The sequence below is a fragment of the Hibiscus syriacus genome, unplaced genomic scaffold, assembly GCF_006381635.1.
Source record: "Hibiscus syriacus cultivar Baekdansim isolate YM2019G1 unplaced genomic scaffold, ASM638163v2 tig00110794_pilon, whole genome shotgun sequence".
Taxonomy (NCBI): Eukaryota; Viridiplantae; Streptophyta; class Magnoliopsida; order Malvales; family Malvaceae; genus Hibiscus; species Hibiscus syriacus.
Window position 1 is genome coordinate 1,179,310 of NW_024062865.1, and position 26,627 is coordinate 1,205,936.

A 26,627-nucleotide genomic window follows, 5' to 3' on the forward strand; every position below is an offset into this window, starting at 1 on the left:
CGATTTTCTTTATTTTTTTCTTTTCCTTTCTTATAATGTATCCTTATTGAACTTTTTGTTTTATAACAACTTTATCTTTTTAAATGTTTTTCTTAGCTTTTATCGCATATTTTTTTATCTTTTGACACGTTTTTGAATTTTTTATACTTGTTTTATCGTTCTTTTCGTTTAATTTTCTCATGGTTTAATTTGATTTTGCCTCAACTGATCAAAATATCACTTATTTGTTATTATATTGATCTTCTCTGCTTTGAACCCTTGTTGGATTTGGATACGTTGTTTACATTTGGAGACAGTTTCCTTGTGATGTTTGACTCTAATTTGTGATTGTCGGTGTTTTTCATTAATTTGATCTTTTATTGTGGCTCGTTTGCCCATTTAATTAGATCTATTTGTATCCATATTTTATTTGAATATTGTAGATGTATTTTTAACATTTCCCTTTATGGTTCGAATTTTTATCATCTTAAGTGGCATAGTTTCCTTTGATAATGATCGTAGAAAAATATTATCATTATATGTTTAGTTAAAATTTATAGTTATAAACCTTCATTATAATTTTGAATAATTCATCCATTTAATAAAACTAATCATTTCTGTTTACAGTTTAAAATATCGTACATATTTTGAATAATGTGCTATTACTCGAACCAAACTCACAACTAATAATTAATCTCTGCAATGTTCTTGCCTGGACAGCTTAGGGACTTAGAAGCTATCCAAACCTTACGTTGTTGCTTGAACACCAAGTAATTGAAATTTACCGGAAGAAACTTCCTAATTTAGCCCTAATAATAGCTTTCTGTGGCCAAAATGATGTGGACTATTTGGTGTAATTAACATCCTTTATATATCTTTTTTATATCAGGCATAGATTAACCAACATTTTCAAGCTTCATTTGCAAATTACGCAAAATATCATAAATCCAGCTTTAATGCAGAAGAAAGAAGAGTATTTGGGCTGTAATTTGATCGTATTAACACAGTTTTATGACAATGCAAAAAAACATGATAATTTTAGATTCTTTTTACATGCTAATTTACCTAATTTGGTCTGCTGGTTCTACGGACATAATTTTATTAATTGATTATTCTAAATAAATTTAATTTTAAAATTTTGCCCACCAAAGGAATACAAAAACAAGAGCATGGATTTGATTTGTCTCTGTAGTTTCCAAACAGTCCGAGGATTCTTCTTTTCCTCTCATTGTCTACCAAAATATGTCCTTCCCATGTCTTTAAAATGTAAACAAAATTAACCAAAAAAGCTTTCAATCATTTCTTCGTTGCTGTCCTTCTAAAAATGGTTTATATCCTCTCGCCTCGTTGCCCCTGATCCCCTTCCCACACCGCACGCTTTTTACAACTTCCTCTAAGACAGGATGGTCGTCCCTCTCTTTGGCCGCCTGTCTTTCCTCCTTGTCGTCGCCACCGCCACCTTGGCCACCGGAATCCAACGTGTCAGCATTATCCGAAAACCTTCCTCCGATGTTCCGACATTCAGGGAGGCCCCGAAGTTCCGCAACGGGGATGATTGTAGCTCCAATGCTTCCAAAACAATCCACGTTGCCATGACATTGGACACAAACTACCTCAGGGGTACCATGGCTGCTGTCCTGTCCGCCCTTAAGCATTCAACGTACCCCGAAAACATGGAGTTTCATTTCTTGTGTGGAAATTATGATCCCAACGTGCTCCGAAGCATCACCACCACATTCCCTTATCTCAACTTCAGGGTTTACCTCTTCAACCCCAACCGTGTTCGCGGCAAGATATCGAGATCAATACGTCAAGCGTTTGATCAACCTTCGAACTACGCCAGGATTTACCTTGCTGATATACTACCGCCGTGTTAAAATGGTTTTCAAGTTTGGTAACCAACTTTGAAAAAATGATTTTCAAAGTTTGGTAAATGTTTCCTTGAAAATTGTTTTCAAAGTTTGGTAAATGTTTCTTTGAAAAATAGTTTTTCAAAGTTTGGTAGATGTTTGTTGAAAAATGATAATGGGATAATCACAATTAATCCCTAGGTTTTAGGGTATTTACAAGATTGAGTCCTTAAGTTTTAACTATAAATACCCTAGCTCATTTAGCTTCAAAATCATCCCAAAAATCATTTTTTTCTCCCAATACTAGAGAGTTTTCTTGTGAGTAGTGAGTGTTTTGTAAACACCTATAAATTTTCTCTCTTAGTAAAAGATCTGCAGTAGTCCGGAGACGTAAGCACAATTGGCTGAACTCCGTTATCAATTTTGGGTATTATTTTTCCGCTTTTATTTTGCATTCTCACTAATCTGGTTATAGGGAAATTACTTGTACTTGGTTTATTTCCCAACAACTGGTATTAGAGCTTTTGGTTGTGAATTTTGTCAATATTTGCGAGGTTACTATTCATGTGAATAGTGAATTTCGTGAATAGTAAAATTTTGTCGGCGATACAAATTTATCGACGGAGGTGTTCTAATACACGATGGTTCGCAAGAATTGTCAGAAACGATCCAAACGAAACCAAATTCGAGTGGGAGCGATGGCTGTAGACGAAGGGAATGTGAAAATTGAAAAGTTCGATGGTGCGGACTTTGGCTTTTGGAAGATGCAGATTGAAGATTTTCTGTACCAGAAAAATCTATATCAACCTCTCTCAGGAAAGCAACCAGAGGGCATGAAGAATGAAGACTGAGCTCTTCTCGACAGGAAAGCCCTCGGAGTTATCCGACTGACGTTATCCCGCAATGTTGCTTTCAACATAGCAAAGGAAAAGACCACGGCGGGTCTTATTGCAGCTCTCTCCAATATGTATGAGAAGCCATCAGCCTCAAACAAAGTGCACTTGATGAGGCGATTATTCAATTTGCGGATGACGGAAGAGGCATCGATGGCACAACACCTAAATGAACTCAACACAATCACAACTCAGTTGAGTTCAGTGGAAATTGAATTTGATGATGAAGTTCGAGCTTTAATTCTCTTATCATCTCTACCAGACAGTTGGAATGCTACTGTTACAGCAGTTAGCAGCTCATCGGGAAATAGTAAATTGAAATTCGACGATGTTCGGGATCTGGTACTGAGCGAAGAAATTCGACGGAGAGAATCGGGTGAAGCATCAACCTCCTCAGCCTTGCACACGAAGTCCAGAGGGAGAACTTCAGAAAGAAATTCAAATCATGGCAGATCGAAATCCAGACGGGGAAAATCCACAACGGGAAAGAAAGATTTTACCTGTTATAATTGTGGCAAGAAGGGTCACTTTAAAAGAGATTGCCGAGCACTGAAGAAAAATACTGGCGCACAGGAATCTGCCAACGTGACAGAGGAGACAGGTGATGCCATGATTCTAAGCGTCAACAGTCCGATTGAATCATGGATCTTAGATTCAGGGGCATCTTTCCACTCCACCCCATGCCGAGAAATCATGGAAAATTATGTCAGTGGTGATTTTGGGAAGGTTCATCTAGCTGATGATGAAACCTTAAAGATCGTCGGAAAAGGAGACATCCGACTAAAGTTGTCAAACCAAACCACCTGGACGCTGAAAGGAGTGAGACATATTCCTGGCATCAAAAGAAATTTGATTTCTGTAAGACAACTTGATGGTGAAGGATTTAGCACAACCTTTTCAGGCTGTGAATGGAAGATTACCAAATGAGCACTCGTCATTGCTCGTGGTAAGAAAACTAGTATTCTCTATATAACATCAAATTTAGAGAATATCATTGCAGTAGCAGATGCTGATGGAAAATCAAACCTATGGCACCAAAGGCTTGGCCATATGAGCGAGAAAGGGATGAAGACACTTTTGTCAAAGGGGAAGTTGTCGGATCTAAAGAATGTAGATGTCGGACTATGCGAGGATTGCATCTTTGGCAAACAAAAGAAAGTCATCTTTGCAAAGATTGGTAAGACACCTAAGGTTGAAAAGTTAGAGTTAGTTCATACTGATGTATGAGGACCATCTCCAGTTCCATCTCTTGCAGGCTCATTATATTATATCACCTTCATCGATGATTCTACAAGGAAGGTGTGGGTTTATTTTCTGAAGAAAAAATCAGAAGTCTTTGATACCTTCAGAAAATGGAAGGACATGGTGGAAAATGAGACTGGTATGAAAGTCAAGCGGTTGAGGTCTGACAATGGAGGAGAGTACAAAAATAGGAGATTCAGAGATTTTTGCGCAAATAATGGGATCAAGATGGAGACAACAGTTCCCATGACACCGCAGCAGAATGGCGTAGCAGAACCCATGAACAGAACTCTGAATGAACGTGCCAGAAGTATGAGGATACATGCCGGATTGCCCAAATTTCTATGGGCTGAAGCTATCAACACTGCAGCTTACTTGATTAACCGTGGGCCCTCAGTTCCTTTGGATGACAGAATACCAGAGGAAGTTTGGAGCAAGAAAGAAATAAACCTTTCACACTTAAGAGTGTTTGGTTGTATTTCTTATGTACACATAGACTCTGCTGAAAGAAGTAAACTTGATGCTAAGTCCAACAAATGTTCCTTTGTTGGTTACGGCGGTGATGAGTTCGGTTACCGGTTTTGGGACTATGAAAATCGGAAGATCATTAGAAGCAGAGATGTCATTTTCAATGAGAATGTGATGTACAAAGACATGTCAACTGTAGAATCAAGCAGCTCCAATACCAAAGCTGAAACAAAGGAATTTGCTGAGTTTGAGGAGATTTTTGGAAATGATGTTCAGATCAGTCCTGAAGTAGTTCAAGAAGAACCAGGCACACCGGAACTAAGACGCTCCTCCAGAATTCCTAAACCAACCCAACGGTATTCTCATTCTTTGCACTACTTGTTGCTGACTGACAATGGTGAACCAGGGTGCTATGATGAAGCAATGCAAGTGGAGGATTCAGTCAAGTGGGAGTCTTCCATGAAAGATGAGATGGACTCGCTTTTGTCAAATCAGACGTGAGAATTAGCTGAATTACCACCAGGCAAGAAAGCGCTTCACAACAAGTGTATTTACAGGATCAAAGATGAGCACGATGGGAGCAAACGCTACAAAGCGAGATTGGTTGTCAAAGGTTTTCAGCAAAAAAAAGGTATTGACTACAATGAAATTTTCTCTCCAGTCGTGAAACTGTCTACTATCAGACTGGTGTTGAAAATTATAGCTGCAGAGAATTTACATCTTGAGCAGTTAGATGTAAAGACAGCTTTCCTTCATGGTGATTTGGAGGAAGAAATCTATATGAGGCAGCCAGAAGGCTTCATAGAGGCAGACAAGAAAAACCTGGTATGCAGGTTGAAGAAGAGCTTGTATGGTTTAAAACAAGCTCCTAGACAGTGGTACAAGAAGTTCGATAGTTTCATGAGTAGCAGTGGTTTTACCAGATGCCAAGCAGATCATTATTGCTACATCAAGAGGTTCGACAATAGCTTCATTATTTTATTGTTGTACATTGATGACATGCTCGTTGCAGGCTCAGACATGTAAGAGATTATAAACTTGAAGCAAAAATTGTCAAAGCAGTTTGCTATGAAGGATCTGGGCGCTGCAAAGCATATTCTTGGGATGAGGATCAAGAGAGACACAAAGTCAGGGACTTTGATATTATCACAGGCTGAGTACATCAACAAAGTACTCTCCAGGTTCAACATGCAAGATGCTAAACCAGTAAGTACACCTTTAGGTATTCATTTCAGACTCTCCAAAGAACAGTCACCAAATACGGAGGAAGAACGTGCACACATGGTGAAGGTGTTGTACGCCTCAACAATTGGAAGTCTGATGTATGCCATGGTTTGTACCAGACCAGATATTGCTCAAGCAGTGGGAGCTGTTAGTAGGTACATGAATAATCTGGGCAAGGTACACTGGGAAGCAGTCAAATGGATCCTCAGATATCTGCGGGGTACCACAAACAAAGCACTTTGTTTCAAAGGTGGAGATACGATACTGACAGGCTATGTAGATGCTGACTTAGCCGAAAATGTTGACATCAGAAGGAGCACTACAGGGTATGTCTATACTCTAGAAGGAACCGCAGTGAGTTGGGTTTCTCAACTACAGAAGATAGTTGCTCTCTCCACAACTGAAGCAGAATATGTCGCTGTTACGGAAGCTAGCAAGGAGATGGTTTGGCTCCAAAGTTTCTTGGAAGAGTTAGGCAAGAAACAAGAAAACAATGTCTTGTATTGCGACAGTCAAAGTGTTATACATCTAGCAAAGAATCTGTCTTTTCATTCCAGGACAAAGCACATACAATTGCGATATCATTTTATCCGGTCTCTTCTGGAAGATGAGATTTTGAAACTTGAAAAGATCAGTGGAGCTCAAAATCCGGCAGATATGTTGACAAAGACGGTGACTACAGACAAACTGAAGTTTTGTTCAACTTCAGTTGGTATGCTAGAGTAACAAGACTAAAAAAGCTGTTGCATTGATCGAGGTGTGAAGACAGATTAAAATCAGTCTTCAAGTGGGAGATTGTTAAAATGGTTTTCAAGTTTGGTAACCAACTTTTAAAAAATGGTTTTCAAAGTTTGGTAAATGTTTCCTTGAAAATGGTTTTCAAAGTTTGGTAAATGTTTCTTTGAAAAATAGTTTTTCAAAGTTTGGTAGATGTTTGTTGAAAAATGATAATGGGATAATCACAATTAATCCCTAGGTTTTAGGGTATTTACAAGATTGAGTCCTTAAGTTTTAACTATAAATACCCTAGCTCATTTAGCTTCAAAACCATCCCAAAAATCATTTATTTCTCCCAATACTAGAGAGTTTTCTTGTGAGTAGTGAGTGTTTTGTAAACACCTGTAAATTTTCTCTCTTAGTAAAAGATCTGCAGCAGTCCGGAGACGTAAGCACAATTGGCTGAACTTCGTTATCAATTTTGGGTATTATTTTTCCGCTTTTATTTTGCATTCTCACTAATCTGGTTATAGGGAAATTACTTGTACTTGGTTTATTTCCTAACACGCTGGATGTTAAGCGCGTATTATACTTGGATTCCGACGTCGTCGTGGTGGACGACATCATGAAACTCTGGGAAGTCGATTTAGAAGGCAAAGTGTTGGCTGCACTTGAATATTGCCTCGCAAATTTCAGACAGTATTTCACGGACTTGTTCTGGTCGGACAAGGAATTGTCCAGCACTTTCAACGGAAGACAGCCGTGTTATTTCAACACCGGGGTCATGGTGGTGGATGTTGATAAGTGGAGGCAAGGCGGATACGCGGCAAAAGTGGAGGAGTGGATGGCGATGCAAAAGCAGAAGAGGATATACAACTTGGGTTCGTTGCCACCTTTTTTGTTGGTGTTAGCTGGGAATATAAAAGCCGTTCATCATAGGTGGAACCAACATGGACTAGGGGGAGATAACATTGAAGGAAAGTGTAGGAGTTTGCATCCCGGGCCTATCAGTTTGTTGCATTAGAGCGGCAAAGGATACTTCAAGTAAGCCTTGCGCCGTCGATCATATTTGGGCACCGTATGATCTGTATGGCTCACCAGTTCAATCTTTGGAAGAATAAGGGAAAACATTGGAGGATACTTCAACCTGTTGGCCATTAATAGTTACTTGAAGGATACTTCAAGACTAAATGAATTCTTGTATTATAGTGCATGAACGAATGTGCAACATTTATCTTCAAACACGGTGGTAGAGATATCAAATAGATAAGCGTAATTTAATATTGTCTGAAGATTAATAACTTAATACAAAATTAATGCCCTGTCAGTAGAGCAAATTCACACTCCCAACTTTTAAAAGCTCTGCTACCTCTAAAGCCCTACCACGAATTGATTGAACCTAACTTTGCTGTGGAAAAGAGTGAAAGGAAAAAATGACGGGAAAAAACAAACCAACTCTTACAGTACTTAAGCCGCAAGAATCAATGCTTAACTTATACCGGATTTCGTTTTAACGTTGATCAGAAGTTGATTGTGCTATATCTGTTTCAACAGGAGGCAATGCGAGCATGTTTCCTTTCTGAACACGGGGTGGAAGGTGTTTAGTAAGCTTTTGTGATCGAATGATCCAGGGCAAGAAGACACCCGTACCGTCACGAGGAAGTTTCTTGGGGCTCATTACCATCGGAGTCACAGGAGTTAGCATGACTACAGGACTTTGGAGGACTCCCAGTTTCGGCATCATATCCACGGCCTCATAGCCATTAAGAGCTCCATTTGACATTTCACATGGAACTGGTACACTAGGTTGCCATAGTGTCATTGGACCAGCCTGGGGAGCAGTTGGTTGTGAATGAACTTGGTTGGTGTCAGGTCGAACTCGGAAGAATGTAATGCTAACCCTCTTGCTTGGAGATGAGCACATGACGTGTCTTGCCATGTCAGAACTGTTTCCCCTCATTACTAGAAGAGATCTGCAGAATATGTTACAAGCTTGCTTGTCAAGTAAGAGCTATTACCATAAAAAACACACGTGGCTAAGTTGACCGTTTTACAGTATAATCAGAAACGAAGTGTCACTCTAATGCAAACACTAACCATATTAGAATCATACAATGTCACTCCATCACTCAAAACTTGCCTCATATTCAATAGGAAGGAGCGAGCTCCGAAACAGAATTTGCAGCACTTGCAATTATGATCTAAGCTGCTTCATCGTATCATATTTTTTCATAGTTTACTATCGATAGTTCTGTTTCCAGTCGGATATCAAACAAAATACAAAAGCATACCCTTCTTTCAATGAAAGTTTGAGTGCCCCCCTATAGTTGCCTTCACTATCACTCACAAGAGTGCGCCCAAAGGCCATTGTTGATTCAGAGAGCAGAAGCGAGGAGACTGGTTGGTCCAAATGTGGCGGTTTAAGAAACGGCTGCGAGTATTCACCCTGCATTTAAGGGAAACATAACTATATCAGTTATGTCGTTCCTGCAATTATAATTAAAGACATGATGGCATACATGCTATAACAAATAACGGAAAAAAGGGACGAGAGAGAAGCGAAAAAGTCTACCTCGTCAAAGAAGTTAATGATGCAACCATTTGGTTTCTTATATTCAGGTATAAGTTGCCACTGGATCAGGTGTTTTATAACACCTTGGAGAACAGCTGGAATTGGTTCTATACCGACTGTAAAACATTTAAAGAAAGAAGAAAAGGCCAATACGAGACCCCTTCATTGCCCGATATTCATAATTGATTGAACTTAAGGATTAAAAATTAAGAAACTAGAGAACCCAAACCGTATCACTAACTCATACAGGTAGGTCTTACTTGTTGAGTTGGCATCCTCCCTAACGTGTCCAAAAATAGGAACACCAAGCTGAATAAGCTCTCGCTTGTTTCCTTTAATTTGTTTGTTGAATAAAATGAAAGTTTCACCTGCCGTTATCCAGAAAAATAAGAAAGAATCAGTAAGAAGTTCAGAAACAAAGATGCTAAGTAGAGCAAGCGAAAGGTGTAAAAGTATTGCTGGAAATTCCAGATATGATGAACAATTGCAAATTGATCAAATTCCATGCATTATACCTTCTAATAACTCTTCAATCAGTTTTATGATTAAACATCAAATTCCCTGTATTTCTGATGATTATTAAAGTGATCAAGCAGGAAACATGAACGATTATACCTTTTTTCGAACAAAGCTAGAAAAGAAGGGATTAGCTATTTAAAATCTTCATGTTAATATCCTAAAAACAGGCTCAATTCAGGTAGGCTTTATAGTGGGATTGCACCTGATAGTTCACCGTTATGGCCAGCAGATCGAAGCTCACTCACAAACTCACTGAGCCTAGCCAGCTCTAAGTCGGTAAACACTTCCTCATACAACTTCAATCCTTTCACAATATTCACCTGCATTGCAGTAATTTACAAAAAAGTAAATATACTAGATTCCTTCTTCATCTCTGATTCCATTTCTTCATTAAATTGTGAAAGTACTCACCATGTGGCCTTTTATATGTTCTTTGGCGGAAAAGCCTTTCGTCAACTTGATCTGAGAAGTGCGGCCATCACATTTGTCGTGGTTAGAACAAATGTCGATGTTTTCCTCGACATGCTGAACTTCCTGAGATCCTGCATTGCCAGAATAAGTGAAATTAACTATTAACTATAGAATATAAGGACTGATAGGGTCAAATTTGAATTAATTGTCACGTTCTCAGGTTATAGACAAAACAAGGTAAGAAAAACACCAATTTCTCAGACAAATTAGCCTGTTCTGTCATAGTAAAAGATTACCACATTTTCCCTTTGATTTTTTCCCTAGTTTTTGTGTAAAGTATTAATCTAGTAACTGAGCTGTTATTACTATGTTCTGCTTCAACCTGGAACTGAGCTGTTATCTTAGTTACCATATTGTTTACTAATTTTAGAGGCTAAACTAAGCCACATGTAAGGACGGAAACTGTAACTTGTCGCAACGTCGGATAGCAGAACCGGCTATCCAAACACCACCCTTTTTGCCCAGTCGTAGAGCTCAATCATCAGTGGATCGATCTCCCAATCGACTCAGCTGGACTCAAGTAACTCAGTTAGGAATTGGGAATAGGCTTATCTGAAAGACACTATAGCTTATAGGGATGAGTAAAACTAGACTCAATTCGAAAAATTAAATTTTTTGACTCGATTTGATTTGATTGAATTTTTTTAAAAATTCAAGTCGAATTATACAAAAAGACTTAAATAAATCGAAACTTTTTATAATTAATAGTTTGATTTTAAAATTCAAGTCAAGTACATCAACTCTACATTATATATTTATATCGCATATGAAAATCTTTAAAGAAATATATATGTATATCATATATGGTTATAAAAATCTATTTAAATTATAATTAATTAGTATCATAACATTATAAATATTTACAACTAAATTTAAACAAAAACTCGAATAATTTAAAGCTTTTTAACTCGATTAAATACTCTCTGCTCGTTTTATTTCAACCACCAAAAATGTCAAAACGAAAAAAAAAGGCAAAAGACCCAACAACAACCACCCCTCCTCCATCTCCCCCAAAACAAGGCCCACGTGAAATCAGCAAACGGGAAACATATTTTAAAGCACGGGAAACATATCAAGACAACCATGATACCATATTTTAAACCTACCGTCTAAAAGCCAAAAAATTTATAGTAAAAGATTAAAACTTTGTTTACCAAGAAAAAGCATACATGTATGTATTGATCTCGTGACAAAGCATGAGTTTTAAAGAGCCCTGTTGAATAGGGTAAAACGACATCTATCACCGTCGTAGGACCCCCCGGGTTGAATTCATAGTCTGAGGAAATTTTCAGAAGGTTTGGAAACGTTGAATAGTTTTATCAGTGGAGAATTACATGTTTTTGTTTGGTTCCTCAGAAAATGGAGGAAAATAAGGATGAATATGTGTGCTTTATTATGAGAAAAGCTTTCACTTTCTGGCTTTACCAAACACAAAGACAATGATGTTTGAGATTCAACGCCCGAATCTCTGCTTTTCACGTAGCCAGAAAACAGGGCCCGAAAAAACGAAGGAAAATTCTGGAACTCAAGTAATGAAAAAGGAAAGGATTGAAAAAAAAAGGAGAGAGATAAGTTATAGCTTTTTTTTAGCACGGTGACGCTGATAGAATCCCGGTAACTCGGCCCGATTTTGCGTCACAAATTCCAACAAGAGAACTGAAAACTTACTCAAACATGCGCAAAAAGAAAAAAGCTTTACCTAACGATCAAACTTGGCATTTGAGAGAACAAAAGAAAAGAAACAAACAGAGAAACAACACGTAATCAATAATACTTGTAAAAAAAATCAACTTTTAAGATCGAAGTAATAATATTTGTTTTCTTTTGATTATGAAGTTACCTGAATCAGTAGTATCACTGTCAGGGGAATCTTCTACTTCTTCGCCGCCAACTTCCCCATTTCCTCCATTTTCCATGATTTTCTGGGCAACTTTCTCCTTCTCATCATCCAAACAACCACCACGTTTCACGTCCTCCTTCTCCAATCTATCTCCTCTTACGGTGTTCTTGTCAGCCACCTTCTTCAGCTCCTCCGCCACATCAGCAATGGAGTGGTACTTCTGCATCTGCAGCACCGGGATCCAGTTCAGCCTCCTCCTGTGGATCGCCGTGAACGCCGCTTCGTAATCCGATCTTCCACCTCCTTGAAGCTCAGCCAAGTGACCACAAAGAGCATCGATGATGGCATTGGCAGCCGCGAATTCCCCTCGGAACCAAGAAATGATCGTGTCCTTAGTCAAGACGTCAGGAATCTCCGGCACAGCTTGCATCATCGGTCCCATGTCAGAGCCCACCGCTTGAGCCCGTCCCGTCCGCGATGCTGACCCCGCCGCGGTTGGCATCTCCCAACACTTCCTACTACAACCGAATATTAATCAAAACCCGCAACTTTTATCGTTTCGGATGCTCCGGGCTATCGGGGTTTTGGAGAAATTACCTGTGAACCGAAATTTCAGCTGTTTCGTTGAGAGAGTGAAGAAAAGGCTTAACAAAAACGGGTGGTGATTTGGCTTCGCTATGTTTTTGGTTTTTTGGTGTTGCAGCCGAGGACGGGCTATAATATGTTTGGAGCTTTTAAAGGGTAACATGTCCGTACTTGTGGGAACCACGGAAAGTGGTGACGTGTAGAGCTCGAGGAATTGGTGACGTGGCAAAACCAAAAGGAACTCGGGTCGGGTGGCTAAACGGTGCTGTGTAAATGGTTTTTATAAGATTATAAATAAGTATAACTTTTTAAAAGAATTTATTGTCCTCATTTTTTAAGCAGAAAAATAATATTATCAATATTATGGATGATAATTTAATCTGAAATTAATTGATTTTTGCTTGATTTCATCTAATAGGGTTGAATTTTTTTTAAATTTAAAATTTGGGTCAGATTTAATATATGATGAGATCGGGTCAAGTTTGGGTAGAGGGTGAAAATTTTTCAACTCATCCCGACCAAAGAATAATAGTGTAATTTTTTATGGTCGGATCGAGTGGAATGTATGTATTTTCGAGTCGAATTCGATTGAATGATATATATTTTTTGAGTCAGATTAAATTGACCAAAAATCCAACCCATTATCATTCTTAATCAATATTAGTATTTTTCTTTTATAAGATTTTGAGGATGTTTGATGTTTCTCATTCATTCTTTAAGTAATTGCTAATTATTATTATTTTAAATAAATACATTGTTAAAATGATGAGCTTTTCATTAATTTATTATACTTTTATTGTTTACTTTAAAAATATATAAATTATCGATTAAATTTATGATGTATTAATAAATGATATTATTTTACTTTTTAAATTGATATTAAATAAATATTTTTCCTTACTGTTATCAAATATATATAACATTTAATGGGGTTTTTCCCTTCTAGAAGCGGTAGCTTATATAATAAATAAATGCAAATATTGAGGTAAAAATGAATTTATTATAAATGCGAAGGCTATGGCTGCAAACGCATGAGGTCCCCTGCCTAAAGCTACGACCTTAATTAATTAATTATCAATCCTTTGAAAAATCAAGCAATTTTTTTTGTATAACGTATGACCTCCTAAAGTTTGGGTTAAGAACCCGACCCTACAAGGTAACCTTCGAAGGATTTAAAGAACCCACCACTCTGTCCTTTCGCTTTTTTCAAGATTTCTAGTCAGCGCGGTTTGAATCTAGGACATGAGACCAGCTCATAATCCTAAGAGCCCTTGCTTTGTCAACTGGGTCATGCCTACGGTGGTCAAATCAAGCAAAATTGTCCAAGGGCGGAAGTAAACATTTTCAACAAATGTAATATAATCTTCGTTCTCTAAAAATTGGCCCATCTATGATGATTTTTTTATTGATGAAGATTAAGATGAAGCCAGGATTTTAACTTGGTTGAGATAAAAGTATACTTTTTTAAAGTATAGGTAATTTATAATTATTGTTGTATATAATTTAAAAGTTATTATATTTTTCAATAAGGTCGTTTTATTATTGTTTATACTATAAGTAGGGACGGATCTATTAAATGCATGGGAAGGGATGTGCCCCCAATTTAGGGAAAAATTACATTTAATTTATATATAAAAAATTAATATTTGTGGAATAATTATGAATTGTCCTCCAGTTTTGGAGAAGTTATATTTTATCCCTTCTGGACTGAGTTCCTAACTCCATCCCTAACGATAAGGAGGTGAAAGAAACCGTTAGAATTATGATGCGATAATATTATCAATTCGCAGTATATATTGTGATTAAATATTATAGTTTATGTTTGGTTTATATATATGGATTATTATTGTTTTTAAGGTAAACTATGAATTTCATCGTTCAACTATCATTTTGATTTTGTTTTGATTATTCAATTATTTTTTTAAATCAGCACAACATTACATTTTGATTTTGTTTTGGTCACCCGTCGTTAAAAAATGACAATAATGTTGACGTGATGCCAAATGGTAAATTAAAAACAAAAACAAATATTAACGAACCAAATGTAACATTAAAGATGATATTGAAAGTAGAAAATAATTAAGTGACCAACATAAAACTAATGTGATAGTTGAATGACTAGATTTGTAATTTAGCATTATTTTTACGAAGGGGGTGTAAACAAGTCGAATGATACGGAGGACAAAGGAGGTGGCAAGTGGTGGAGTGTTCGTTTTTCATTAAAAAAAATACAAAAGAGTAAGGGGAAAAAGAAGCCTCCTAAGAATCTGTATAGCCTTAAAGCTCCAATATGTCACTCTCTTTGCAAGAACTAAGAAATAGGGTGCTTTCAAAGATGACAAAACTCGTTTTTTTTTTCCTTTTTCCCTTTCAGGGAACTTGCTTCTCTTCCTCTTCATTGTTTTATGGTATTTTTACATCCGCTTAAATGCATTATTGTCTTTTAAATCAAGTTGTCCTTATGAAGTTTAAACTACTCTTGTTTATCTCAAACCGTTCGTTAAACAAAAAACAATGGAAAACTATATATCTAGTCCTTCAATTATTTATACGGTTCTGTTTTGGTTATCCTATTATTCTTTTTTTAAATCATCGCTAAATTTAAATTTTTATTCCATTTTCGGTCATAAAATTCGATTTAGTTTTTTAGTAGAATCAACTAATTTTATTAAAAAAAACCAAATTATAATGAATGTTTATGTAATATCACAAATTTTAGATTGGTGACTGGAAAGTAAATTTCAAAAGTTTGGGGATCAAATTGTAAATTTGTAAAAGCTAATGAACTAAAAATGTAAGTTTTCAAAAGTTATATTTTGAACTGTAAATAAGTAGTTCAGCCCAAGAATAGAATTTTAGTGGGTTTCAGAATTTTGATCGAGACTTTTATAAAAGTCTATTAAGAGATAAAGTTCGATAAAATATTCGGATAACTAGATCGATTCAGAAGTCTGCAAAAATTTTAAGGAATGTAGTTTGGGGCTAGAAATATTATATTAATATTTTTATTTAGTAGAATTTGATGTGAATTAGTGGAATTTAGAGGAATTTCCATGTTAAAGTGAAATAGTGAATTTTAGTGACTAAATTAAATTTTTAAAAAATTGAAAGGGTAAAGATGGAAATTCATAAATGATATTTTTATATTTATTTAACGATATGAAAATGGAGATGGAGGGGTGGTAATTATTAAGATTCATTAAGGGTAATTTGGACTTTAGGGATTAAAATGAATTTTAAATTCATTAAATACAAGTGTCCGTGAGATTTTTGTGTGGAAACTTCAAGAAATTTTTTCTATTCTTCAATTTGCTGGCGTGAACTCTAAGATGATGAGTGAAAAAATTCTTTTCCATTTTGAGCTATTTATTAGGATTTAGGACTAAATTGTGAAAAGAGAAAATCATCTACATTAGATTCTCTTTCTTTTGGTGTAAATATTTCCATGTTTCATGCTAGAATTTGAGAGTTCATGGAAGATGTGGATGAAGAGGAAGTATACTTTCAATGATTTAAAGTTGGTTTTTGATGTTAAAAGTGTTATGGAATGGTAATCAAGCATGAAAATTGATTGGAATCAAGTAGAAGTTCATGAATAAGGTTTGACCACTAAGTTTTTTCACGAAGAAATGTTGAGTTTGAAAGTGTATTTGATATGGAAAAAAAATTAGAATGGTTGAAATTGATCTTGAAACAAATTTAGGGACTATTTAGTAAAGATTTAAAGTATTTAGCCTATAAGAAAAAGTGTTGGAAAAATAAAAAAAATTAAGGGCTTATAATGATTATGGAAGTGATTTTATGTGCTTGAAATCATGTTTTGGATTAAATTGAAGCTTGAATAAATTAGAGGATCATTTCATAAATTATGGAAATTAGAAGGATCTATGATCAAAAATGAGAAAGTTATGGTTCCATACTGAAATTTATTATTAATATGATGAGACATTGAATTAGGATTGATTTAGAATGGTTGGACTTGATTATAAACGAATGTTGGATGATGATTAAAGCTTGAAAACAAATTGGAAACCATTAGAGGACTACTTTGTAATTTTTGACCATAAGGAGGAATAATTGGAAAATTTTAATAAAATGTCCTAGGGATTAGATTGGATTTAAGGATGATGTTCATGCCTTGAAATTGAGTTTTGGATCATTATGGAACATGATAAGTTAGGAGGTCATTTTCGCAAGTTTTTAATAATGAAATGATAAAGTTGTAAACATTTGAAAATTGAAACACTGAGCTGGAAATTAGTGATGGAAAGTTGATTTTGGATTGAAATGAAAAGTTGTGTAATTTTAGGGGGACTATTCGGGAGTTTCGAAAAGTTAAGCGATGAAATTTGTAAAAGTATAATACTAATGTATTAATTGAGAAGTGTTGGATATAGTAGGAAAATTATGCTTTATATGGATTAAAGTGACTATTAAAGGGCTTGAAAAGATAATTTGATAGAGTTAAGGTTGATTTCGGTTTAGTAAGAAATTAGTATCTAATGTACATGAATATTATTTTTAGAATTTTGATTGAATTAGAGTTTATTATATTAGTATGAGTACTAATATATGTTTGAAATTATATATATCGGGAAATCGATTGACGTGTAGATCGCGACCGAAAGCAATCTCAAAGTGAATTAAAAGAAAAGGATAAAGCCCAAGAGTGAAGTGATCATATTATTAAAGCTAGTGAGACACCAAGTGACTGCAACTGACTTTTCGATGAGATCTCTACCGATTTAAAATGAAAATATTTTCAAAACATATTTTGGATAGATATTTTATTATAATTTTATTTATTTCATTGTAAATGATTATTTTTTTAGTATGAACTGCCCAATACTGGTTTATGAGATTTTATTTATATTCAATCATAGGGATGTTTTATATGAAAAAAATATTATTTTAATTTAAGCCCAATGTGTATGATTGAGAGTCTTAAGTACAAATCGCATGCTATGAGATGGAGGGATTATATGATACATGTTTATATTGCACCTATGGTGCAAATCTATGAGGCACTCTCGAGTGCAATTTTACGAGGTATTTTTTAGTGCAAATTTACAAGGCATTTTTGAGTGCATATAGTGCGTACACTCAGCGAGACTCGCGTACCTGATATTCTCAATCAAAATACATTGGGTTATGAATTAAATACAAAAAAGATACAAATTTATATGAATGGAGTATGGAAAAAACTAGCTATATGAATTAAAAAAATAATAAACGGGTTACCAAATGCATAAGTTGACTCAATATGTTTTATATGTGAAATAACTTTGAAATTTTTTATGTTATAAAATTTTGTTATTTTTAATACTTTTATATACTGTTATTTTATAATATAATTTAGTTACTATTTGGTTTTATTAGAATTTTTCTAATGTCTCACTAAGTAAAAACTTAGCCTGTGAATATTTCACACGTAGGTCACGAGTAGATGAGCAAGGTAGAACTCATACCAACGTCATTTCGAGGAAATCAAGCCTGACACCAAAATCAAAAAGGACATCTTGTTTTGTTGTATTTGTAGTTAGTGGCGTGTATATTAATGATGTTTTAACTACTCTAATATTTATTTTAGTTATATAACGATTTGTAGCATAATATCTAAAACTGTTTTAAAATAGAAAATATTAAGTACTATAAATAATGTAAAGGAAAAGTACAATATTAAATTATGTTTTTAAATATTACATTATAGTTTTATGTGATTATTAGTTTTTTTAAAAAAATAAAGAAATGCATTTTTAAGAAACAAAATTTTATTGGATTTCAAATCGAAAACGTTTTATACGATTGGTGTGACATCTTTAACTCGTATGTTATTACATATATGAGTTAAGGGTGTTACAATTTACAACCATAACATTAAATTAAACACATAATTAAAATATTTCCCAATTACCATTAAAACAAAAAATAGCCACTTGCAATGAACATATAAGGAAAATGTTAAAAAATCAAACTAAAATACTCAAACAAATATAGATGCGAATATATCTTACTGCATTGACAAATTAATCACAAAAGGAGATGCAAACTACTAAAATACCACCGACAAATCGCATATCAGAGTCAAACGACGTGGGAAACTATCCACGAATGCAACCACGTATCCCAATCCAATACGAGGGTTTAAAGCAGAGAAGATCATCAGAATAATAAATAAGTATCATCTTAATTAATCCATCCATTGTCAAATCTAACACTGAAAAAATATAGAAATAAAAAGAACGACCAAACGCCTGAAAACGTGCCATAAAGATAGGAAAAACGTGTCACAAAAGTAAAGTTATTGAAAACTAAAAAGTTAAAAGAAAAATAAATAAATAATATAAAAATAAATAAATAATAAGAAACATCAACAATCGACAACTAACACTAAGATTAGTATCACCGTCGGCTGAACAAAAATATAAAAGGGAGAGTGGTTCAAGATTTAAAACAACAAGGGAAAACCTAAAAAGAGCGGCGCAATTCGATCTATTTTTTAAATTTATAATGTATAAAAGTTCATCTATATCACACCAAACGAAACGAAACGAATTGAAGAGCAAAATTACAGAGTCTGGGCTAATGCAGTAAGCGTCCTTGTTACAAATTGCATGTTTAGGAGCACCAGCAGCGCCAGCTTTGGCAGCGAGTTTTGTTTATTTATAATTAACTGTATCTACCTTTCTAGCAATTGACTTTTGATTCAGGCTCTCATTTCGCCCTATATTAAATTAATTAATACTATTTGATCCTTTTTATGTTGACATTTTGACTAAATATTTTGGGGTTTAATTATATTTTTTGAAAATTGAAGTTTATATAAGAAAACTGTAGGGTTGATTGAGATTTTCTTAAAAGAAAAATTAGGGTTCCAATTAAAAATTGGAAGTCTTGATAAGAATATTTTTAAAATTATATAAGGACGACCTAATTTAAAATATTCAAAAAATAGAATTAAAGATATTAAAAAATATTTAAAGTTGGGGCCTGAGGCTTAAAAATGGTAATGTCTTCATTCTGCGATGATTTGGACCCTAATTCATGCTATTTGGGCCAAGATAGAGCTAAAGATGAGGGCCTGTTTGACAAACCCATGAATGACGTCCCGAACATATATTATTATTATTATTATTATTATTATTATTATTATTATTGTAGTTTGAAATTATTATAATATTATATATGTTTAAATTTCTTTTTAATTTCTTAAGAATATATATACTATGTAAATGTAATTATTCGAATTTAAATTTTAAAAACTAATATTACCTTTTAAAAGACTTGATATTTGCACAAACCAATTTATTTTAGTGGTTAAATGAATCACTATTATTCTTAGAAGTTATGAGTTTGAGTACTAGCGACTGCAAGGGTGATTGAGTGTTCATTGTCAAATAGTTTAGAGTACTTAGAATAGATACTTGATATTCTATCACTTAAATTAATTAAGGATGAACTACAAGTTTAGTACATAAACTATTATTTTTGATCTACTTTGGTACTCAATTTTTTTAAATCATACATAACATTTAATTTAGATTTCAGTTTGATACCCAACTATTAAAAAAGTAACCGAAGTAATGATATGATATTTTTTATTTTTTTAATAACGATGTTTTTATTTGAGAAAATAACGTAGTACAAATATATTGTTTCAAATTGATCCCATTCCCAGCAGAAATACGTGGAGAATCGCCTGTTTATTCACTGTTGTTGAAGGAATTCTCCGTCACCATAGATACCAGAAGTAGAATTCTAATTGAGAAAGCAATGATTCTGACCAAATTCCACCACCACCACCTCCATGTCCAAATCCTCCTCATCTGACATGACCCTCTTCTTCGTTTGAGCGATAAATTCATCAAACGAAACGTACTTCTTTGTGGGGTTGGACTTGCCGTGTGAATGGCCACTGATATAGTCAAAGCCGATGGGAGTGGCTGCTTCTCGATCACTGCCTGTAGTAGGTTTAGGGAAGTGTGGAGATGCCAGCTTCACAGAGTTTGGTGCATATTAAATGCACCGAAAAAAAATGAGTTGTTTTGTTGATTTTTTGGACAATGGCTAAATCATAATTTAGTCATTAAACTTTAGGGTATTTACAAATTAGTCCTTAGTTTTCAACTATAAATACCCTAGCTCGTTTAGCTTCAAAATCATCCCAAAGCATTCTAGCTTTCTTCCAATACTAGAGAGATTTTAGAGAGTTTCTTGAGAGTTGTTTTCTCCTTTTTATCTAGAGAGAATTATCATTGTTTTCTCCTTAGTAGATCGAGAGAGGTTGTAATTCTTATTTTCTCATAGTGAAATTCTTCTACCGTTGCCCGTGGTTTTTACCCTAAATATTTTAGTGGTTTTTACCCTAAATATTTTAGGGGTTTTCCACGTAAATTTTGTCTCTTTTATCTTCAATTTTATTTTCTCAAATTATCAGTTGCAATTTTGCTCTATCTGATAGCCGTCTTCCGCAACAATTGGTATCCGAGCTAGATTAGAGTGGGTAATATCTGCTTATTGTCTTTGTGGTTGCCACCAAAAGGTGGATCCTCCAACATAAGAAAGTAAGAATGTATTACCCATTCTTTGAAGGTTCCAGAGAATTATTCACGATAGTGAAATAGTGGGAGCTATCCGTAATAGAAGCTTTGACAACGAAATTTGATATTGAAAAATTCAATGGGAGAAATTTCTCACTGTGGAAATTGAAGATGAGGGCCATCCTGAGGAAAGACGGGTGTCTAGCGACTATCAATGAAAGGCCGGTGGATTTCGCAGATGACAACAAATAGAACGAGATGGACGGAAATGCTATGGCAAACTTTCATCTAGCATTAGCAGATGAAGTATTGTCAAGCATCGAGGAGAAGAAGACAGCTAAGGAGATATGGGATCATCTCACCAAATTGTACGAGGCCACATCGTTGCACAATAAAATTTTCCTTAAAAGGAAATTGTACACTCTCCGTATGCCAGAATCTACTTCAGTGACAGAGCACTTAAATACACTGAACACCTTATTTTCTCAGCTTACATCCTTAAGCTGTAAAATAGGAGAACACGAACGTGCTGAACTTCTACTTCAAAGTCTATCGAATTCGTATGATCAACTCATCATCAACTTGACAAACAATAATGTCACCAGTCTAGTCTTCGATGACGTTGCAGCTGCTGTTCTACAAGAAGAAAATCGGCGCAAGAACAAGGAAGACGGACAAGTAAATCTGCAACAAACAGAGGCATTGACAACGATGAGAGGGAGATCAACAGAACGTGGCCAAAGCAGCAGTCACAAACATGGTAGATCGAAGTCGAGAAGCAAGAAGAATTTAAAGTGCTACCACTGTGGAAAGAAGGGTCACTTGAAGAAGGATTGTTGGAGTCTCAATAAAAACTCCAATCCACAAGGCAATACCGCAAACACTTCAGATGATGGAGATGCTCTATGCTGTGAAGCGTCAACCACCGTGGAAGGAAGAAAACGATTTGCAGATATATAGCTCATTGATTCAGGAGCAACATATCACATGACCTCAAGAAGAGAATGGTTCCATCATTATGAACCTGTCTCAGGAGGATCTGTTTATAGTTGCAATGATCATGTCTTAGATATCGTTGGCGTAAGAACCATCAAATTGAAGATGTATGATGGAACAATTATAGTTGTTCGAGATGTGCGGCACGTGAAAGGCCTGAAGAAAAATTTATTATCCTACGGATTGTTGGATAATAATGCAAGCAAGATTGAAACACAAAAAGGAATCATGAAGGTGTTCCGTGGAGCGCTTGTGGTGCTGAAAGGCGAAAAGATAGCTGCAAACTTGTACATGCTGAAGGGAGAGACTTTGTTAGAAGCAGAAGCCTCTGTTGCCTCATGTAGTTCAGATTCTGCAATGCTATGGCATAAGAAACTTGGACACATGTCAGAACAAGGAATGAAAGTCCTTGTGGAGCAAAAGCTACTTCCCAACTTAACAAATGTATCACTTCCTTTGTGTGAGCATTGTATAACAAGTAAGCAACACCGGTTGAAATTCAACACATCAAATTTTAGAGGCGAAAATGTTCTAGAATTAGTTCACTCTGACGTATGGCAAGCACCGGTCACATCCCTAGGCGGAGCAAAATACTTTGTCTCATTTATTGATGACTACTCCAGGAGATGTTGGGTGTACCCTATTAAGAAGAAGTCAGATGTGTTTGCAACTTTCAAAAACTTCAAAGCACGGGTGAAACTTGATTCTGGAAATAAGATCAAGTGTTTCAGAACAGATAATGGAGGAGAATATACAAGCGAAGAATTTGATGACTTTTGCAGGAGAGAAGGCATCAAAAGACAGTTCACAGTGGCGAACACTCCTCAACAAAATGAAGTGGCAGAGCGGATGAACAGAACCTTGTTAGAAAGAACACGAGCAATGTTGAGGGATGCAGGCCTAGAAAAATCATTATGGGCAGAAGCAGTCAATACCGCCTGTTATTTGGTGAATCGAGCTCCATCAACTGCAATAGAGCTGAAGACACCAATGGAGATGTGGACTGGTAAACCAACTGATTATTCAAACCTCCATGTATTTGGAAGTATTGTGTATGTGATGTACAACTCCCAAGAAATCTCAAAGCTGGATCCAAAATCCAGGAAATACAAATTCTTGGGGTATGCTGATGGAGTCAAGGGGTATCGCTTATGGGATCCCACTGCCCGCAAAGTGACCATTAGCATGGATGTTATCTTTGTAGAAGATAAGCTACAAAGAAAAAAAGACGATGATAACGCTGAAAAGTCAGAGACTACACATATACATGTGAAAAAGGAGGTTGAACAAGGAGATTCTTCTGAAGCAGAACCAACATATGATGAACAAGAACCAGAGAGTTCTGAAACTGCAACAACTCGTCAATCAGATCGTGTGAGAAGACGTCCCAATTGGCACTCAGATTATGTTATAGAAGGTAATATTGCATACTGCCTTTTAACAGAGGACGGTGAGCCATCAACATACCAAAAGGCAATAAACAACTCAGATGCTTCACTATGGATGATGGCGATGCAAGAGGAAATCGAAGCCCTTCATAAAAATAATAAATGGGACCTTGTGCCACTACCACAAGGAAGGAAGCCAATTGGTAACAAATGGGTCTTCAAAATCAAGCGAAATGGTGACGATCAAGTTGAGAGGTATCGTGCAAGATTGGTGGTCAAAGGATATGCTCAAAAATAAGGTATTGATTTCAATGAAATATTTTCTCCTGTGGTTCGACTAACAACAGTTCGAGTAATTTTGGCAATGTGTGCTACATTGAACTTACATCTAGAGCAACTAGATGTTAAAACAGCTTTTCTTCATGGAAATCTTGAAGAAGAGATTTACATGCTCCAGCCTGAAGGATTTGAAGAAAAAGAAAAGAAGAACTTGGTTTGCAGGTTGAACAAATCTCTGTACGGTCTAAAGCAGGCGCCGATGTGTTGGTATAAGAGATTTGATTTCTTCATTATGTGCCTTGGATACAACAGACTTAATGCAGACCCTTGTGCTTATTTTAAGAGGTCTGGTGATAACGATTTTGTTATATTGCTGTTGTATGTGGATGACATGTTGGTTGTAGGACCCAACAAAGATCATATTGAAGAATTGAAGGCACAACTGGCTAGGGAATTTGAAATGAAGGACTTGGGATCAGCAAACAAGATTCTAGGGATGCAAATTCATCGAGACAGAAGTAATAGGAAGATTTGGCTTTCACAAAAGAATTACTTGAAGAAGATCTTGTCACGATTCAGCATGCAAGATTGTAAGCCAATTTCTACCCCTCTTCCTATTAACTTCAAATTATCCTCCAGTATGAGTCCTAGCAGTGAAGAAGAGAGGATGGAGATGTCTCGAGTACCGTATGCATCAGCAGTGGGAAGTTTAATGTTCGCTATGATATGCACAAGACCAGACATTGCACAAGTAGTGGGAGTGGTTAGTCGGTACATGGCGAATCCATGCAAAGAGCATTGGAATACAGTGAAGAGGATCCTGAGATACATCAAAGGGACCTCAAATGTTGCATTATGTTATGGAGGATCAAACTTACTAATCAATGGTTATGTAGATTCTGACTATGCAGGGGATTTGGATAAAAGCAAATCTACTACAGGATATGTGTTTAAAATTGCTGGTGGAGCTGTAAGTTGGGTTTCAAAATTGCAGTCAGTCGTGGTTACGTCCACAACAGAGGCAGAATATGTAGCAGCTACACAAGCCAGTAAAGAAGCAATTTGGTTGAAGATGCTATTGGAGGAGCTTGGGCACAATCAAGAGTATGTTTCTCTGTTTTGTGACAGTCAAAGCGCCTTGCATCTAGCAAGGAATCCAGCATTTCATTCAAGGACAAAGCACATACGAGTTCAATACCATTTCATTCGTGAAAATGTGGAAGAAGGGACGGTAGATATGCAGAAGATTCATACCAAAGACAACATAGCAGATTTCATGACGAAAGCGATCAATACCGATAAATTTACTTGGTGTCGATCCTCTTGTGGCCTTTCAGAGACGTAAGCAACATGATGGTACAAGGTAGAAAGAATGGTGTGAAGATATGATTGTTCAAATCAAATCTTCAAGTGGGAGATTGTTGACTAAGCACCGAAAGGTGCATATTAAATGCACCGAAAAAATGAGCTGTTTTGTTGATTTTTTGGACAATGGCTAAATCATAATTTAGTCATTAAACTTTAGGGTATTTACAAATTAGTCCTTAGTTTTCAACTATAAATACCCTAGCTCATTTAGCTTCATAATCATCCCAAAGCATTCTAGCTTTCTTCCAATACTATAGAGATTTTAGAGAGTTTCTTGAGAGTTGTTTTCTCCTTTTTATCTAGAGAGAATTATCATTGTTTTCTCCTTGGTAGATCGAGAGAGGTTGTAATTCTTATTTTCTCATAGTGAAATTCTTCTACCGTTGCCCGTGGTTTTTACCCTAAATATTTTAGGGGTTTTCCACGTAAATTTTGTGTCTCTTTTATCTTCAATTTTATTTTCTCAAATTATCAGTTGCAATTTTGCTCTATCTGATAGCCGTCTTCCGCAACACTTCTTTGTGGGGTTGGACTTGCCGTGTGAATGGCCACTGATATAGTCAAAGCCGATGGGAATGGTTGCTTCTCGATCACTGCCTGCAGTAGGTTTAGGGAAGTGTGGAGATGCCAGCTTCACAGAGTTTGGTAATGGTGGAGTTGTGAGAGTTTTTTTTTTCGTTGTTGAAGGCTTGTGATTCTACGATAAAGGGTGGTGAAAGTAGAAGGACCCAAAGCGATTGCCCTGAAGATTTTCTCGCACACGCCTTTGGGGGGATGTTCTTTGACTCGTTTCCATTGACGATGACATAATGCAAGGGGAAAACCACAATGTTTTGGAAGTTGGGGGCAGATGACCAACCCATAAGCCGCTTTTATGATTACCACTCAACTGGAGACGAGTTGTGTTGGATTGGCGTTGGGAAATCAAAGAAATTTGTTATACCTCCCATGTTAATTTATAGAAAGATCTAGATAGATTCCTCTATTAGAGTTATTAAAGAATTTTGTACCTATAGAGACAAAAAATGCTATTAACCTTTAAATAGGTTATAGTGTATTAATAAGATTTATAGATAGATATAGGTGATTATCATATCTATCTAACTTATTATATAAATAATTATAATAATATTATATCTGAAGATCACTATAAATATTTTAATTAAAACTAATAAAGAGGTCAAACTTTTTGTAATCTAAACGTCATTTCTTCTTCTACTCATGATCAAATATTCTCTTAAGTCGATTATCATTTATCGCAATTTTTTATTCAAACTAAAAAGTACAAATCATCCATGGTAGATCAAATATATTTGCTCCATCTATAAAACTAGAGACGTTACGGACGTCGCGAGTGGGTGACGACGCCGCTTCAAAGTTTTGTTTCTTACGTGGGTAATTGCTGCAACACCGTCCGTCCAATACAAAATCTGGGAACAGTATAATTTACTAGAAAATTCAGGAAGTGAATGTGCGAGAGAGCGTTTGAGTTTTGACAGTGAAAATCAGCCTTTTGATTTGTTTTCATAAAAATCTACTCCCGGCAGAAATATTTACCTTTCTTTCCACTTTTCTTCGTCTAGATTGTAGAATTAATTTTAGAGAATTGGACGGATGAAAATGCCATTGGAGGAAATTTAACGTAATTTTTTAGTGTTGGCATTAGATTCTTTGATTTTTTTTTTTAAATTTTGTT

The 26,627-nt window shown here is 35.6% G+C and overlaps 2 protein-coding genes across 2 annotated transcripts; one reads left to right on the forward strand and one right to left on the reverse strand.

The window, feature by feature from the left end:
* Nucleotides 1-1,382: 1,382 nt before the first annotated feature.
* Nucleotides 1,383-7,686, forward strand: LOC120141296 (probable galacturonosyltransferase-like 4). The gene is given in 4 exon segments (XM_039156214.1): nucleotides 1,383-1,851; nucleotides 4,118-4,125; nucleotides 6,954-7,408; nucleotides 7,410-7,686. Coding segments are annotated over 4 exon segments (1,017 nt in total). The 3' UTR covers nucleotides 7,495-7,686.
* On the reverse strand, nucleotides 7,657-12,463 carry LOC120141315 (RNA demethylase ALKBH10B-like). Its single transcript, XM_039156232.1, has 7 exons — nucleotides 11,776-12,463; nucleotides 9,876-10,006; nucleotides 9,667-9,784; nucleotides 9,206-9,313; nucleotides 8,946-9,061; nucleotides 8,665-8,819; nucleotides 7,657-8,346 (listed from the first exon to the last, which is right to left on the reverse strand). The coding sequence occupies exons 1-7, from the start codon at nucleotides 12,275-12,277 to the stop codon at nucleotides 7,884-7,886; spliced, it is 1,593 nt and encodes a 530-aa protein (XP_039012163.1). The 5' UTR covers nucleotides 12,278-12,463; the 3' UTR covers nucleotides 7,657-7,883.
* Between the last annotated feature and the right edge of the window lie 14,164 nt (nucleotides 12,464-26,627).